The 14291-nt window shown below is 48.9% G+C and overlaps 1 protein-coding gene across 2 annotated transcripts in view; it reads left to right on the top strand.

Moving 5' to 3' along the window:
- Positions 1 to 1138: 1138 nt before the first annotated feature.
- The window catches only part of LOC107274065 (LIM/homeobox protein Lhx9), a 29613-nt gene continuing 16460 nt past the window's right edge, over positions 1139 to 14291 (top strand). The window contains exons 1-3 of one of the 2 annotated variants that reach the window (XM_015752811.2): positions 1139 to 2269; positions 9267 to 9561; positions 9680 to 10070. In XM_015752811.2, coding sequence (XP_015608297.1) covers positions 2222 to 2269; positions 9267 to 9561; positions 9680 to 10070 — 734 coding nt within the window. In that variant the 5' untranslated portion in view covers positions 1139 to 2221. Of the gene's footprint in view, positions 2270 to 9263; positions 9562 to 9679; positions 10071 to 14291 lie in introns of both variants that reach the window. The other variant, XM_015752810.2, reaches the window with a different exon arrangement.

Raw genomic sequence — 14291 nt, 5'->3', positions numbered from 1 at the left:
CAATACGGAGCAATACGGAAAGCTACGACGACGGATCCCTCCGTGGGCCATAGGTCTATAGGTAACGCACAGCCTACCGAGAGGATGTTCCACGTGGCAGAAGAATCCGTGTGAAAGTTCTCACCGAGATTTCCGGGCCTCGGAGGAAGTATAACAGATATTCGTTGCTGAACTTAGCTTTACGAATTCACAAGACGATCGAAGCGGACGAGGCCAATTTTTTACTGGTACTGTACCGTGTAAGGGTGGTATTTAAGAAATCGAGCTGTAGCGGTAGATTTGACGAGCAACGCAGCCAATGGGCCCAGCCGTAATTACATTAATGGGACGCAAGTCAAAGGGCCCAATGGCTATTGGCTAAGGGTAGGTAATAGAGGGCTAAAAATTTTGCTCGACTTTGCTTATTGTATTTTTGCAAACGTGACCTCATTGTTTTCGGCTGAATAGGTAGTAAAGTGGGGGGTAAAGGCTTTATTGCGTGTGACATTACTAATAATCTTGACGATTATCCTTTAGGTAGCCAAGAGAGATTAGGAAGCGTATTTAGATTTGTAAAACGATATTAATGCATTTACGACGAAGAATGCACTTTTGAAGTTGCCAATGACAGTTCGTGATCGTACAGACGTAAACACGTGGTTTGGTGAATATGAATAATTTTCTGACAGCTACTGGCCCGAAACGTAGGAAATAATGTCATAGCGAAGGTATCATGATTTTGTCTTAAAAAAAAAAGAGTTTCTTCTCTCCCATCGCGCATCGATGCATTCAACTGCAGTTCAGCAGTCTGCGAGCAGAGTGCAACACGGTCAAATGCATCTTCCGCTAAGAATATTGCGGTAAGAGAGCGAGGGAGACAGCTGTATGGTTTACGAGGACGAATAAGACAGAGACGAAGGATCGGTGGCTCGTGAGACTGTCGGCCAAAGAACAAGGCGGGCTGATTGTCCACAAAGTGGGTGGAGCCATCGTGGTCAGGAGGTGGTGGGGGTAGACGTCGACCTATAGTGGGGAGAAGAGCGGGCCGAGTGGTGGGGATGAGGAAGGAGGCAGTCCGAGCGTAACTGGCCGCCCCACTTCTTCCAGTGCCCGAGACTGCCGCCAGTGGCGCTGCCTGCGGTACTGGCTTCAGCTCCGGCTCATACCCTCACTACACTTCGCGGCTCGAGCCGAGTTTGAGCAGCCGTGCGGTTTGAGCGTTTCGAGCCGAGTCCGACCGAAGTCCTGTCTCTCGCCGGGAGCACATGCGCTGTACTCGCGCGACCTGCCAAGACAAGTCCCGGTCCCCGTTTCTTTGTTTTTCACGTTGTACCTATCAGACGCAAATTCGAGAGACACGAAAATATCGTTTATCGCGCTCGAATTTAATTACGTTGTCGCGGAAACGACCTGTGCGACGCTGCTGAATTTTAAAGTTTTCGGTTAACGGGACGTATTTCATAACCTAGAATCTCTATAAATATCCGAGCGAGCTTAGACCAGACCTGCAACGACGAACCAGTAAAGTATCAGCGTAATGTACACACACACCCTCGGCTAAGAAGTTCTTTAAAGAAGCATCGAGTGAAGGCTAAATCAAAGCGGGGTAACGTGCTCGAGAAGAATGGCAGCCGGGTGTCGTTCTTGCAAGACATAATAATAAACGTTTAAACGATACTGTGCGGATTTGATTAGTAATTTTTTTGTTTTCCTATGTAAATATATAAATGTACATGTAGAGTCAGTGGTGCGTGAACTGTACAGTGTTTTATTGAATCCAAATAATAAATGTGATAAACGTTGAGACTCGCCGAGAGAAGTGCAAAGAAGAAGAGTATATATTGGTTCGAAAGGCATCGAAGAGGTGGCGTTATGCGACTCCGCAGCCGACGGCATCCACGACGTCCACGTCCTGACGTATTCCTGGATTGATCCTGAAGGAATTTCGACGAGGGAACCTCGTTCTCCTCCGACGACGACGCCGACGCCGACGACGACCCCCCTCCGCCCCGTTGTGAAGTGTTGATTTGTTTTGATGCGCCCTGTCAGAGTGTACCGTGTTCAGAGGAAGATTCCGCCGACGTTACTTTGAGGTTAAACGAGGAACTACGAAGGACGAGTGGGACGACGCGCGGCGGACGCCATCTCCGCGTCACCGGCGTCCAGCTCCCACGGTCCACCTATACCTGCTTCGACGTCTCACACCCTTGGCGGGCACCACCCCGCGACAGCAGCCACCCTGATGGGAGTGTATGAGGAGCGCGCCCCTCCCAACACCGGCATGCACTGGGTGAGTACAAAGTCTTATCTGCGCTCTGTTGTTTTCGTCCCGAGGACGTCAGGACGTCCCGACGTCCCGACGCTCCGAGTCCCGCGACTTCTCCAGTTCAGGGTGGCCAACCTGACAATTGTTTCTACCTCTAATTCTGCCTCCTAGCTGCGCTCGCTCTACGATAATTTGCTGCGTCGGACTGTACCGGGGTGGTTCTTGACTTTATTGAATCTCGGCCTCGAGTCGACCGGGGTTGTCATCTTGTCACTTGTCATCGGCAGGATTGATTTGACAGCGAGAGTCGGTCGACCTCGCGTTTGGTTCTGGATTGAATTGCTATCGGGTCATTGAATTAAGGTTCGGGAGTCCTTCGACGGGATCGGATCACTGCCGTAGAAACTCGACGTAATCGTGAAACCGTGAAATGGTCATTGAGAATGTAGGCAGTCAGTCTCCATCACGGGGATCGATTAATGACAGCTTGGGAATGAGGACGAATATTCGTTACGAGGGTAATGACGCGTTTTGCATTCTTTCTATTGCGATGCGTTTGCTGGGGGGCAACAGTGAAGAGCAGTAGCAGTATCGTTGTAGTGCCCGCGACCATGTGGACTCGGCTTGAAGTCCGACGCTCGGAACACTTCGATCTGTTCTCCGTGAAGTCTAGGGAATTTCACCGGGTTACCAGAAACTAATAGGGATTCCGAAGCAGGTGTACGACGACCTTCCATGTACTTTCTTATGGCTGCACTGTTATGTAATTCCCCCCATTTGCATATTTAGATACCGGAATAGTATCTAATGGATACCACGTCCGTTCCGGAGAACGTTCTCCATATTAAGAAGTTACGTTCGACCCGACTTCAGAGCGTCTTCTCCAATTTTAAGAACTGCGTCTGCCGAGACTATCCAGGCTGGAGAACGTTCTGTGATTGAAGATGTAGTGGCTACATTTTCAAGTAAATTTATTTTATTGGCACGCGTGCACGGTTCATTGTTGTTGTTACGGAAGAGTCGTGCAGTCGGGCAGTATATTTTGACTAATTAATTGGCCAGTACTATTTAGTGTAATATATTGAGCAATCAGTATAAATTTTCGGGAGGATTCTGGTCGCCCTGATCGGTGCGGAGGAGCGATGGACCTTCTTGCTGATTTCCTTAAGGCCTGGTAAGGCGCTCCCATCGATTTGTTTCTTCCTCGTCGGTTTAACCTGGTTTCTTGTATTTCCACTGGGTCGCCTTAGTTTACTTGGTAATTCGAAGCTGTTGATTGTTGTGAATCCGAGCTCTAGCTTCCTCTCAGGCGGACACGATTCGCCCGTAAGTCTCGAATAATTAAAGCGGCGCTGCTGGTACCTAATGATCGATCTGCGGAACAAGGTCATCTGTCCCGGGGGTCATTTATCTTTAATCAGTTGGGGTTAAAAAATTAGGAAAAAAATAAATTAAATAAAAACGTATCTCTCGCTCGCTACGGAATTGTCGATTTAATCGAATTCGTCAAATAAATTCGCAAATGTCGAAAATTCTTATCGATCGAAATACCGGATTTTTACAATGTTTGCACAGTGTTCATGAATTTTGTCGAAATCAGGTAAACCTGTTGAAAACGTTGATTTACGTAACGCGCGGAATGTGTGTTTACAGGTAATTCAAAAAACTAATCTTTCGAGTTTATCAAGAAGGCTGTTGTCACTGTCATGTTTAATCAGCAGTCAATTCGGCGCCGTTTTGTCTCACGAGAGACGCTCGGCGTCGAAACTTTATAAACAGCGACATTCCAATATCGGTTTTCATGATTATTATGCATTTCGTTTGTCTGCGATAAAGAACGACTGGAGCGTCTCGGCGCTGAGCGTCTACGTGCGATAATAAGAAAATTGCCGGTCGACCCGGGATATATAAGTAAACAGTTGTGAATTATTATTATCAATACCCCGGCGACGCGATATCAACAAAATGCTCTCGGGCGGTGGGACTATTTACGTCCTGTGGATTTTAATTTATTATGAGGCCGATTTTGAAACGACCAGTAGCGGAATATCATTTCGGATGACAGTCCAAGTATAATAGAATACCCGGGCGTTGGCGTGTGTGTATAATTTATAGCCGGATGTATTAGATGAGATGATATATGCAATGTGTACAGAAAGTATTTTTTTTAATATCCATATTATATATAGTTCAATCAATTTTGCATAAATTAATTAAATTTTCCCCAAAAAAAGTTTTCGTCTACTCTGATAAAAAAAAAGAGACTTTTTTCCACTTTTACCTAAATTTCAGTTTTTTTTTCTCTTTCGTTCGATTTTGACGTTTCCGCGGATACTGAAACTCTCCGCAGCAGACTTGACCTCTGTCTCGCGAGTATCAATCGGCCGAGTGATAACGATAAGGACGGCGGGTCCACAGAGAGCAACGACAGAAGAGGTCGTTTTTTTCATAGGAACCGTCATTCTTGCGAAGAAGCGTCGGGACGCCGTCCGTCCGTACAGTCGGGGGGGAAATTAAAAAAAAAAAAAAAAAAAACGCTACACTTTCCCCATGCGAAAAACGCCTAACGGATTCGATTCGTGGCAGTTCTCGATATATAAAAAGCGTCGGGACGCCCGGCGTCGCCGTCGGTTGTCCGTGCAGCCTAGAAAGTAAATGCTTGACGATAACCCAGCGACGCGACCTTAAAGATACACGCCTGTTATCGCATAAATTCTAATCGTTTATCCTGCCCCCACCATGCTCGCCGTCATCATCATCATCATCATCATCATCATCGTGATGATCGTCATCGTCTATTCCACTGACATCCATATAACGTAGAACCGTTGGATATTAAAATTTTTTGATAATTGAATTCAAATTAATTCAATCTTGTCCTCAGTCAAACCTTTCATCTCTAATTTTCTCAATAGAGAAAGACAATTTGATTTCGAATGACACGCTCGGATTTTATCAATCGCGTTTTTCTTTACTTTTCACGACGACGACGCCCGGCGTCCCGACGTCTTCGAGATCGCGTATACCGCTTTATCGGTTGGACGATCCTTTAATGACTCGTGCCCATTGCGTGCAGCAGATGCAGTTCGAAGGAAATCTATTCGATATATATATATATATATATATATATATATTTACAATATTTTGTGCGTAAAAAATCTTTGAGTATAACTCGCCTTATCTTTTATTTTTTCCCCTCTTATCTCTCTCTCTGTTTTATTATAATTTTTGTCATTCAACCCACCGAGTCTTGCGTATCGGCCATACGAATTCTCGACTCGTTTTACGGCCTGTTGATCCTGCTGTCTATATTTTATTTTCCGTCTCCGTTTCTTTCACTCGCGACGATCGTAAAAACGCAATTAAACATTCGTGCGGTGCTTCCTTTGATTTTGCCGAATGTGACGTCACACAGGCAAACCAAAGATCAGACATCACAGTTCTCACCGGACACGAGAGCGATCAATAGGAAATACAGAAATAGGTTCGTTACGAAAAATCATATTTCGATATACTATTTTTTAAAAAAAAAGTACCTAATCTCATTTCCACGAAACGATGAAATAATCATTCGGATGATACGGTCGTGCGGTTCTTATCACGAGACTGTGTGTGGCATATCGAATTAGTAAGTGCGATATAAATAAGTTCCGATAGAGCAGTGCACGTGTCACTGTGATGCAATGCCAATGACAACAATGCCTGTGATGCTGCACATTGTTAGCGATCTATGATCCTGGATCGCTGCATCTATGTACCATTGGAATGATCAATATCAGCTGCAATCAATGTTAACAATCCTTATGCGCTCCGTACGTAGGAGTATGTAGTTGTCAAAAATCCACTTGCTGTCAGTAACGCACGATCTGCATGGGACAGTCGGTCCTGGATGCATCTGGTGCATTTGGTGCAGTTGGTGCACTTGGTGCAGTTGGTGCACTAGGATACTACGGGCCTTGGAGAGTCGCGCTTGGCTCGGTCGATGCGTAGAAAAGTTAAAGATAGCGCGTATCGTGTCGCGCAGTGTTAAGAGTCGCCCACGCGGCGACTAACGGCAAAAACCATGGGCTGCACGTACCAAGTCGTATGTAATGTATTATATATATATATATATATATATATGTATATACGTATAGTGTAGAATATAGAATAGTCGAAGTCAGTGGTGTTATCTTGTGTCCGCATGGTGGTCGAACTGAGGAAGCTGATAGCGCCGCCTGGGAAACTGGCTTCCCATGCGGCTGCCACCGCTGCCACAAATGTTGACAATGCTGCTATATAGTGTGTATTCCACAAATTAGAATTTTCCGGTCGATCCTGCATTCGGGTGGTTAAGTCGGTACGGGGGGGTCGGGTGGGTGGAGGGGGGAGTCAAAATACGATGAGACTTTTAATAGGGCCTAGGAAGGGGATGAGAGTTCACGTGCTCGTGAATTCGATACTTTTAGTACTTTTCTTCTCGTCGCGTACAAGGTGCAAGAAGGCTCAGTGATGGTTGTCGATGCCCGAGCGCCATTTTGCTTTTGAAGTGTCTCTCGGGATGCTGGGATCGTGTATCGTCCGAATGGTTTTAATGGGTCCTGTTTATCTCCATTGTGTCCGTCGGGTCTCGAACGAGCACGTGGACGAATGCGTCACGTCATTCTGACACTTGGACCGTCTGCGTGGCTCAACGTCCTAATGATCTCCCCGAGAGGAGGTTGGGCAGGTTGCTTCTGTACGGACGGTTGGTGCGTTTTGACGAGCTGAAGAATGACGGCGACAACAGGAACAACAACAGGAACAACAACAGGAACAAGGAGTCCGCGTGCCGGGCCGAAGGAGCTGGAACAATTGTGTTTCTCGAGCGACGGTTGCGCCGACGTGGCGATCGTGGCGGCTGACGGGAAGCAACGGCCAAGATGCTTCTTCCGGCGCGAGTAGGCTGCATCGGCAAGATCAGCAAGATCAGCAAGGGTCCCAGCACACCCAGCACACCCAGCACCAGTCCTCGCGAATTCCAGAAGGTGTTTTCCCCCGGGGTGGCCCCTCGTTATTTCCTTCACGTTCGTGGAAAAAAAAAAAAAAAAATGAAAAAGTCCGAGAATCTTGCGCAAGTGCGAGTCTATTCGCTCGCGCGACTTTCACTCGCGCGAGCGCCGAGCGCCGAGTGCGCGGTCTCCTCCAGGGCCTCCCGTTCTCGCGCTCCCGGAAAGGACACTCCGGCGTCCTCCCGGGGGGCAGCCGGGAGGCGCAGGAAGGAAAGCCGCTACGGTTCCGTGGGACCCGAAGTTGAATCTCGCGGGGGACGGGAACAAATTTGGAAAGGGGGGGGGGGATCGAAGAAGAAGAAGAAAAAAAAAGAAACGGACCAATTGATCGGGGTTGACGATTTGGCGGCGGGCGTCGAGTTTCCTCGACCCTGACCTATCCCAACTCGAGGGAGTCTAGGAGCGATAGGCCGGTAACGGAGGTTAGGTCGGAATAATTGTCCGTGCGTTATGCGTTCCGCGCGCGTCTCTGCTGGCCGCACCCGCGCCTCCTGTCCAGGCAGTGGAAATTGCCTGGGTGCTATAGTCGCTATAGCCGCGGCGCGGTCGGCCATTGGCTGGTCGACCGGCGACGTTGCTATCCAGGATAGCAGCCACTGAACCTCCTCCTGGCACTTGGCGACGTCGTCGTTTGCTGAGTCCACCGTAAATACCGGTATCTGGAATCGTAAAGTACGGCATTGGTTTTCCTAGCGGGCGACTCTCTCGCGGCGACGATAATTTATGTCGCGGAGTTGCGCCGCGGCGCGTTGACAGTTGAAACACGGCGGGCGCTCCGATTGGTGGACGGAGGCGCCTTATAGGGTTTCCCCGCGTGCGCGCGCCGCTTCGCCCCCTTGCACCCCCTCCCCCTCCCTCCCTCCCTCCCTCCTTCCTCATACGTGCCGCAAGCGTCCATCTTTCCGATATGCCTTTCTTTAACGTGGAATACGAGCCACCCTGACATCCATCAGCGTCGCGACGTCTATGGCGTCTCATAGGGTCGCGCCGCGCTTTGCCGCTGATTCGCCTAACTCGGTGCGCGCGCACCTTTTTCAATTCCTCCTTCGCATAACTTCTCGGCTGGATTTATTCCTCTATTAACTCGGCAGCTCGGCGCTGCGCGGGATTCCCTTGGTGCTCCGTCCTCCTCGTCATTGTTGCTTCTGTTGGGGAATTTTTTTTTTTTTTTTTTTTTTCTACGTTCACCTCACTTCCGGTCGGCCTGATTTACCGGGACCATTGCCGTTGGGTCGTGTTGCGTTATTTATCGTTTGTTCGTTTTTTTGTTTTGTTTTGTAACTTAGAAGGTGCTCCGAGTAGATATCAAGTCAGGCCAGGAGAGTTCAGCGAAGCGTTTCGGCCGATGCGAATGCACGATTTCATTTTTGTTATTGGTTCCGCGGTAGGACTGTGCAGTTTGGACGGAGTCGCAGGGAAATTGTAGGGACGTTGCGTGTACAGTCCCAGTGGGAATTGCGGCGCGGAGCGCAGCGGTAGATTTAATAGTCAGGGGGAGTGTCCCGATGGAACGTATAAGAGTGCATAGGGAATATACGAAGAAAGACTGGAACGCCCGTGGCGCACTCTGGCGGCTTCGCTTTAAAGAGTGGATACCACACGGCAGGAGCTGCACGGGGAACGACATTTGTCATGGCATATTTATGACGTCGCACTCGCGACGCGCTCGGCCTGTAAATTTGCTCATGAGAAAACTCCTTGCACGTTTGATCGTTCCAACTGGGTCCCAATTAAATGGGCGGCCATCGGACTTTCCATAATTTCTCGATGATCGGTGAGAGAGCAGGTGAACGTTGAGAGAGAGAGAGAGAGAGAGAGAGAGAAAAGAAAAGGGACGAATGAGGTAACAGGTGTCGGTATCGAGTCGTAGAAACGAAGAGGACACTACCGAGATAGATAATGACTTATCGATAAGGCCCAAATTGCCGTTGCTGTAATTCACTGATGTCCCGGTTCAATTCTTACACGTTTTCTATGATTTGTTTCAGCAGCCGCCGAGCTCTCAGGAGCGTGGTAGCGGCTTGGGTTTGGGGTGCCAAGGAGGGCCTGGCAGTGCAGGTGGGCCAGGAGGTGTCGACCAGGCCCGTGACCTTAGCCCTTGTCTCCCTGCGTCGATGGGAGACGCTGCAAGACCTACGACCCTACCCTGCAGTCCACCCGCGGCCCATCATCACGGGACCAGTCATCATACGGCCCTGACCCATCAGACCCACTGTGGTACCAATAACAATTGCTACGACAGCTCCAGCACGCCCTACGACTCCAGGGACTACGGATCTCCCGGAGGTTAGCCTTACACGAAAATTACACAGAGAAAGAGCTGCTACTGGTTTAACGTCTCTTGATCCAAACGTCTTTTCGCTATGAACTGGGTCTTACTTATGACACGATTCTGGTTCCCCAGGTGGTACCGAATATCGTACGAGCAACTATGAACACTCGAATGACCTCAGCATGCCACCACAGACCACGCATCACCATCATCACCATCATCATCATCATCTGCATCAGGCCCAAGAACACCATCCCCAAGAGCAACAGCAACAGTCGGAGCATCTTCACGCTGTACCGAAGCTGGAGCCTCCACCCACGCCCCCCTCCCAGTCCGAGGACGTCCCGGCCGTCGTCTGCGCAGGATGCGGCCTCAGGATATCCGACAGGTTTTATCTCCAGGCTGTGGACAGAAGATGGCACGCGGCCTGCCTCCAGTGCTCCCACTGCCGCCAGGGCCTCGACGGCGAGGTCACGTGCTTCAGCAGGGACGGCAACATCTACTGCAAGAAGGATTACTACCGGTGAGTCTTTTTTTATTTTTTATTCTTTTTTTTTTTTTTTTTTTTTTCAAAAACCCAACGACCACCAATCTTTTTCATGTGAAATAATATGCCTGGAAACGCATCGCTTCACTCTGCCGCATCATCCTCGACGTCCTGAAAGCGCCGGTCCTGACTTACTTCGGCGTCGGCCCCCTTCTCTGTCCTCGACACCTTGCGCCGCGACGCCCAAGAGTGGCCCCGATACATCTTTACGATCTCGTCGTAAAGCACTAAGGCAAATTCCAAGAGGATCCGCTGCTATCGGCCTCACATGTCGGTCGACTCGTGGACGCGCTTGTAAAACGTGCATTAGCGCCTTTACGAGACGCTGTAACTGTGATAAGGCGTCGTTTCGGTCGCGGGACGACGTCCTTCCTTTTTTCCCTCTGCATTTTGTTTTCACGTGTAAAGCAGCGATTGGTGATTTTGACGAGCGAGTCGCGCGCGGCTCCTTGGGTCTCTTGGAAGTGTAACGTCCAACGGACGGAGAGCGAAGGAGAGCGAAATGGTGCGGTGTTGTTATTGTAACGCAACCATAAATCCGAATGGCCCGAAGGAAACCATGGAAACCGCGGAGTATATATCTGGATTCTAGACGTAAATCCTTATCAAGGAGTATAATCGGCTTAAGACGTGACTCGCAAAGTGCACTCTAGTTCTCGAGACTTCCGGTTTACATTGCCTCTCAAATGATAATCGCGCCGTTTCATCATTTTGCCATACGTGGCTTGTGCACGTAGGTGCACACACACGTGCACCACATCCGCACCCGAAGGAGCGTCCACTGTACTTCTTAAGGATATTTTCACGTGGCGACGATCGATCTTTTTGCGTGGACGGTTAATTGGTCGATTTCGATCGATGCGATCCAATTAGTAATCGAAGATGATCCGAATGTAGATGCATTTGGATGCACTTATGAAGGACCGGCTGCAGTTTATTCCTTCAATTTTTCGAATGCACTTTGATATCTATATAGAAAATGTTTCTTTCATTTCATCTCCAGCAGATGGCGCTCTCTACGTAGATCACCGGTATCTATAGATATACAGGCCCCGAAGGGCCTTATCGGGCCCAGGTCCTGCGCAGGTCCTGCGCAGGTCCTGCGCAGGTACAGGGGGCCCCACACGGTGCGATATTAGCGCGCACCCACAGTACCTACTCGCTCGCTTCGCGGATCGTCCGTTGCGCGCGAATCTTTTTCTTCTTCTTCGCTTCTTCAGCTCCTTTCTTCCTTGGCTCTTCCTCCTCTTCTTCGTCTTCTCCTCCTTTAAACCGAACTGGCCCGTCTACCGACTAATGGTCACGACTCAGCCATTTACCTCCGGCGAAGCGTCGATACCCGATAAATCAGGTCCGATCTACATTTCGCGACGATAGCCGCGATAGCTGGCTCGGCGACGCTCGTTAGACAACTTCCGGTTTAATTTTGGAGGAGCAAAAGGACGCAGGTGACCCGATTGAAAATATTATCAAGATTGTCCAGTCGCTGCGCCAATGAGAAATAGGCCTCGTGTGAATCCTCCTTTAGGCTCCGGTGTGTCTTTTCAAATGATTCTTAAAGTGAAAGCCAGGTACGAATTGACGAGCGGTACTGTCCGGTGCGTACGAGCCTTGATACGCAACCAGCGAAATTTTTCAGTAATAAAAACCGTCCCGCTTTCCCCCAGTAAAATCGCGTCGGCGAGTCGCAGTTCACACGAGAACGATTCGCGATGATTCTAGGATAACACGCATGTAACGAATGTAACGAATGTAACGACGATAATGAAGTCGCCTGTCGCGCCGGCGATTCCGTCGTTCGCGATTAACGTCTCAGTCGCCGTTTCGGTTTCTATAGCCGGTAGGCACCGACGCAACGAGGCGACAGGGTGCATCCGCACGGTACGACGCAGCGAGATAGGTGCACGAGGCGCAGTGTCGCCAAGATCTTTCATGCAGCCGCGCTGCTCCGCGCCTCGCGGACATCCCGTCACGACACGCTTTTGGGCCTTAAGCCTTATCTCGCCGTTCGCATGCGCGATCTGCACGCCGGGATTCCTGTTATTAGTCCAAAGACATCGCGTGCGTCCGGTGTGAGACTCTCGCGACTCCTGCTCTCTCGCGTCCTTTCTCTAGTTTCCATGATCCCGAGTCGGACAGCAGCGCTGCGCGCGACATAAAGGCAACGCGGAAGAAGCGCCGACCAGACGGTCCCAAAATCAAAATCAATCCTCCCCTCGAACCGCAAATCGCAAGGTGCACTGTGAACTCGCCCTTAAGGCTTGATACGCAAACTATTTAAAAAATTAATCCGAAACGTACATATATATAGGTATACGGGAAGAGCAAAGTAAGAGCCGAGAAGAAAAAAAGAAAAAATTAAGCCTGATTTCCACGACCGCGACGAAGACGCGGCTCCGTGATCTCGCGTGACGTCTCGGGTCGGGTCGCTGATTCCGTCGTAAAAATTGCTTGCGCGTAAAGAGATCGTTACCACCACGGGCACGGTTAACAGCTTCCTGGATTACACGCTTCTTCTCGTGGATAGCTATATCTATGGATGTAGTACCCGTATATATATATATATATAGGCAGGGACGTATGTAGGCGGAGGGGGAGAGGGGGTGCCCATACGTACCTGCGTCTTCTTGTTCCTCTTCTTGGGCCTTGTGCGAGGGCCCACAATGTAAAGCGTCTTCTTGGGACCAGTCGAAGCGTGGCTCAAGAATACCTAACGTTGCCACTCATGTATATAGTTTCGTATTAATATATATATATATATATATACGTTGAAACGCACACTATGTATATATGATTCTCCGATCCTACCGCGATAAAGTGAATTCGCTATGACTTAATTGAAAGTCTAGACCTTCGTATCGCATCCAGGATCCGCGACGCCTCGTTAATCACGGGGGCCTCTTTTCTCTTTTTTTTTGATACATGATTTTTTCGGCACATTTTGGGCCCTCATCTTTTGGCCTCTTCTTATTCATCAAGCGATTTTTCCATCTGTCTACCTTCGGGTATACCACCTACCTAAGCGCGGGTCGAGTCGCTTCTAGGTATTTTTTTTTTGACGCCATATCGTACCAACTACTAGTTTATGGTTCTTTGGTATGTAGCCTATATGGTATAAGGAATTGTTAGGCTGGCACCCCTTACTCTCTCTCTCTCTCTCTCTCTCTCTCTCTCTCTCTGTGCTATAGTTTACATGTTGCGATTACTATATGGAAATGGGGGTATTTTACTGTAGTTGGGACTCTGGCGCCTTCGTGACTATCGGTGTGGTATAAGTGTACTTCGGTAACCGGTCTAAGAATCTGGATAATTAATCTATTCAACGCGACGATAGATCACGATAAACGGCGACCGCTCGTAATCTATGGAAGGACCTGTAGGACCTGTAGGACGTACAGTAGATGGAAACGGTGGACTTCCACGTGAGAAACATGTTTTGAAGTGGCTGGCTGTGGCTTCCGTTATTTTTTGGAAATTCGTGTCTCTTCGTTTGAATCTTTTTTTTTTCACCTCCATTAATGGGTATTTCCAGAACAGCTTTTTTTTTCTTTTCAAATACCACCGTACGGTGCTTCGGAACAGATCTTGTCCCTTGTTCGGTAAATTTTTTGCTCTCATATTTCGAGTCGTCCATTAGGACAATAATTGAATGTCTTTCCTCGTACGACGGGATGATTATTGTTACGTAAGGTGATCATCTCCCCATCGCAACTCGACATACGAACCGGCACGTGATTTATTGAAGAAATTTGTGTATTTTTGTACGTTTGAATTTTCAAAAATTCTCTACGGCAACGTCGAAATTATTTTCTGCGCACGCGACGCGCCTCCCAATATCATTTGCATTATCGAGCGAAGCTCCTTCGAAGTCCGCTACTTGTATAAGCTGAGCGTGTGTGTAAAAAAAGAAATGGTGGAACAAAAAGAAAAATTATTTCAGGATAAATTATACACGCCGAGTCAAGTACCGCGTCCCACGTGGTACCGAAGTGCGCCGAACATATCCGATAAATAACGAACCCAAGTCGTCCCGTTTCTCCACTTGCGATTCGCTCGCCCTGTGTGGAGGGTCCGGATATACGGCGACATCCCTCATTTCCCCCCCCCTCTTCCTGCCTCCTCCTCGTCCTCCAGTACTTGTCCTCGAATTGAGGAGTAAAATTGACAAAGGACGAGGAAGAAGTACAAGATCCCCCC

This window comes from Cephus cinctus, unplaced genomic scaffold (genome assembly GCF_000341935.2).
Source record: "Cephus cinctus unplaced genomic scaffold, Ccin1 Ccin1_scaffold2085, whole genome shotgun sequence".
NCBI lineage: Eukaryota > Metazoa > Arthropoda > Insecta > Hymenoptera > Cephidae > Cephus > Cephus cinctus.
The sequence above is the reverse complement of the archived record's forward strand: the minus strand, read 5'-3'. Positions and strand labels throughout refer to the sequence as shown.